The 2,249-nt window shown below is 35.3% G+C and overlaps 1 protein-coding gene across 1 annotated transcript; it reads right to left on the reverse strand.

Moving 5' to 3' along the window:
- Positions 1-387: 387 nt before the first annotated feature.
- Positions 388-1,216, reverse strand: LOC107478734 (uncharacterized). The gene is made up of 2 exons (XM_016098869.1): positions 712-1,216; positions 388-461 (listed from the first exon to the last, which is right to left on the reverse strand). Exons 1-2 carry the CDS (start codon positions 1,214-1,216, stop codon positions 388-390), a joined length of 579 nt encoding a protein of 192 aa, XP_015954355.1.
- Between the last annotated feature and the right edge of the window lie 1,033 nt (positions 1,217-2,249).

The raw sequence follows: 2,249 nt of genomic DNA on the forward strand, positions 1-2,249 counted from the left end.
TGATTTCAGTATTTGTAGTGATTTTACTTTCTGTCAGACTTATGCACCTTGACTTCAATTTGGCAAACAAAAATATTGCTTTACATATTTCCCATTATTCAAATCAATTATATTTCTCGATTTGATATCTTTAATTCGATACGTATTTCCCAAATACAATCCTATCACTTGGAAAGGACCTTCCCAAGTATGGGACCATTTGCCAAGAAATCTCGATTTCTTTTCCATTGGCAAAATAACCTTTAAAACCAACTCACTTACACTGAAACACTTTTCTTTTATTCGACGATTATAACTTTGAGCAACACTTTCTTTTTGTCGAATTATACTCTCATGTGCCAGGATTCGCTCTAAATCTGATTCATTCAACTCATCAAACATTGCATTCTAGTAATCATCAACTGGCAAATCATTCTGTTTTGATACTCTCAAAGTATTCAAATTAATCTCTAGTGGTAGCACTGCATCATGGCCATAAACAAATTTATAGGGTGAAGTACTTGTTGACCCTTTTCGTGAATTTTGATAAGCTCATAATACTTGGCTTAAAGTTTCATGCCATGTTCGGGGGTTTATTCCCGATATGCCTCTTAATTAGACTTATCAAGATTTTATTTGCTACCTCCACCTGCCCATTAGCTTGTGCATAATATGGAGTTGAGGTAACCATATTGATATTCCTCGAGGCTACAAAATTTTTAATTCGCTGACCGGTAAACATAGTCCCTTGATCAGTGCTCAATGTTTGAGGAATTCCAAATTGATGGATAATATATTCCTCAATGAAGTCTATTATTTCATTTTGACCAACTTCTATTAGGGGAACTGCTTCAACCCACTTCGTAAAATAATCGATTGCTACCAAGATAAATTTATGCTGTTTTGATAAAGAAGGGTGAATTAACCTAATCAAATTCAAAACCCAACCTCTAAATAGCCATGGCTTTATTATCGAATGAAACTCAGATGCTGGAATCTGTTGTATCGAACCATATTTCTGACATTCTTGACATGCTTTTGCATAATTGATGCAATATTTTATCATAGATGGCCAATACACATGATTGCGATACAACACCCATTTCATCTTCTTTCCAGCTTGATGGGAACCACATATCTCATTATGGACTTCGCCCAAAGCAATATTTTGATCATCCTGACCTAAACATCTCGACAAACTCCCATCGATCCCTTTCTTATACAACTCATCAGCCATCAAGACAAAATTTATCGCCTACAATTTTATCCTTCTTTCAACTGAAGCACTAGGGTTTTTCAAATACTCAGCAATGGGTTTTCTCCAATCATCATCTCCCCATTCATCTATACACAAAGCCTCTCTTTCATTATCATGTACTAATATTTGATGGATACTAGCCAATTTTTTTAAGAGTCTTTGTGCTGATTCTATATCTCGAAGCAATCTGGGCTGATTCATTAGCATTTTCGTTATGAATCCTTGGGATGTGAACCAATGAAACTTTTCAAAAGGAGTTTAACAACTCCCAAGCAGTTGTTAAATATTTTTGCAACTTCTCATTATTGTATTTAAACTCCTTCGATAATTGCTTCAAAACCAACTGAGAATCCCCTAATACCTGGACTTCCAAAGCCCCTTTGCTAATTAATCTTTCAAGACCCAAAATCAAAGCTTCATACTCCGCCACATTATTCGAGCAGGGATATTTTAATTTGGATAAGAATTTTGATGGAGTCCCCTCTGGTGATATAATAAAAATTCCAAACCCTGCGCCATCTTTATGCTTCGATCCATCAAAATATAACTTCTAATAACAAACTTCAACGTCGATTACATTTGCCCCCTGATCATTCAGATCTTTTGAATTATCTACCAAAAAATCTGCAATGACCTGACCTTTCATAGCTTTGGCCGGGACATAATGTAAATCAAACTCTGTCAAGGCTGGCATCCATTTTCCTAAACGTCCTCGTAACATTGGAAAACTTAACATATATTTGATTAGATAAGTTTGTGCTATAACCTTCACCGATTTGGTCACCATATAACATTTTAGATTCATACAAGCATAATATAAAGATAAACACAATTTCTCCATCGGGGAATACCTTGTTTCGATATCAGTTAGAACTCGACTAAGGTAATAAACTGCCCGTTTATGCCCATTTTCATCATCATGGGCTAACATACATCCAATTGTGTTTATAGATGCTGCGATGTATAATTTTAAAGGCTTATACGGATGAACATTCGCCATAATCAGAGCTTT

This window comes from Arachis duranensis, chromosome 3, assembly GCF_000817695.3.
Source record: "Arachis duranensis cultivar V14167 chromosome 3, aradu.V14167.gnm2.J7QH, whole genome shotgun sequence".
Lineage (NCBI taxonomy): Eukaryota > Viridiplantae > Streptophyta > Magnoliopsida > Fabales > Fabaceae > Arachis > Arachis duranensis.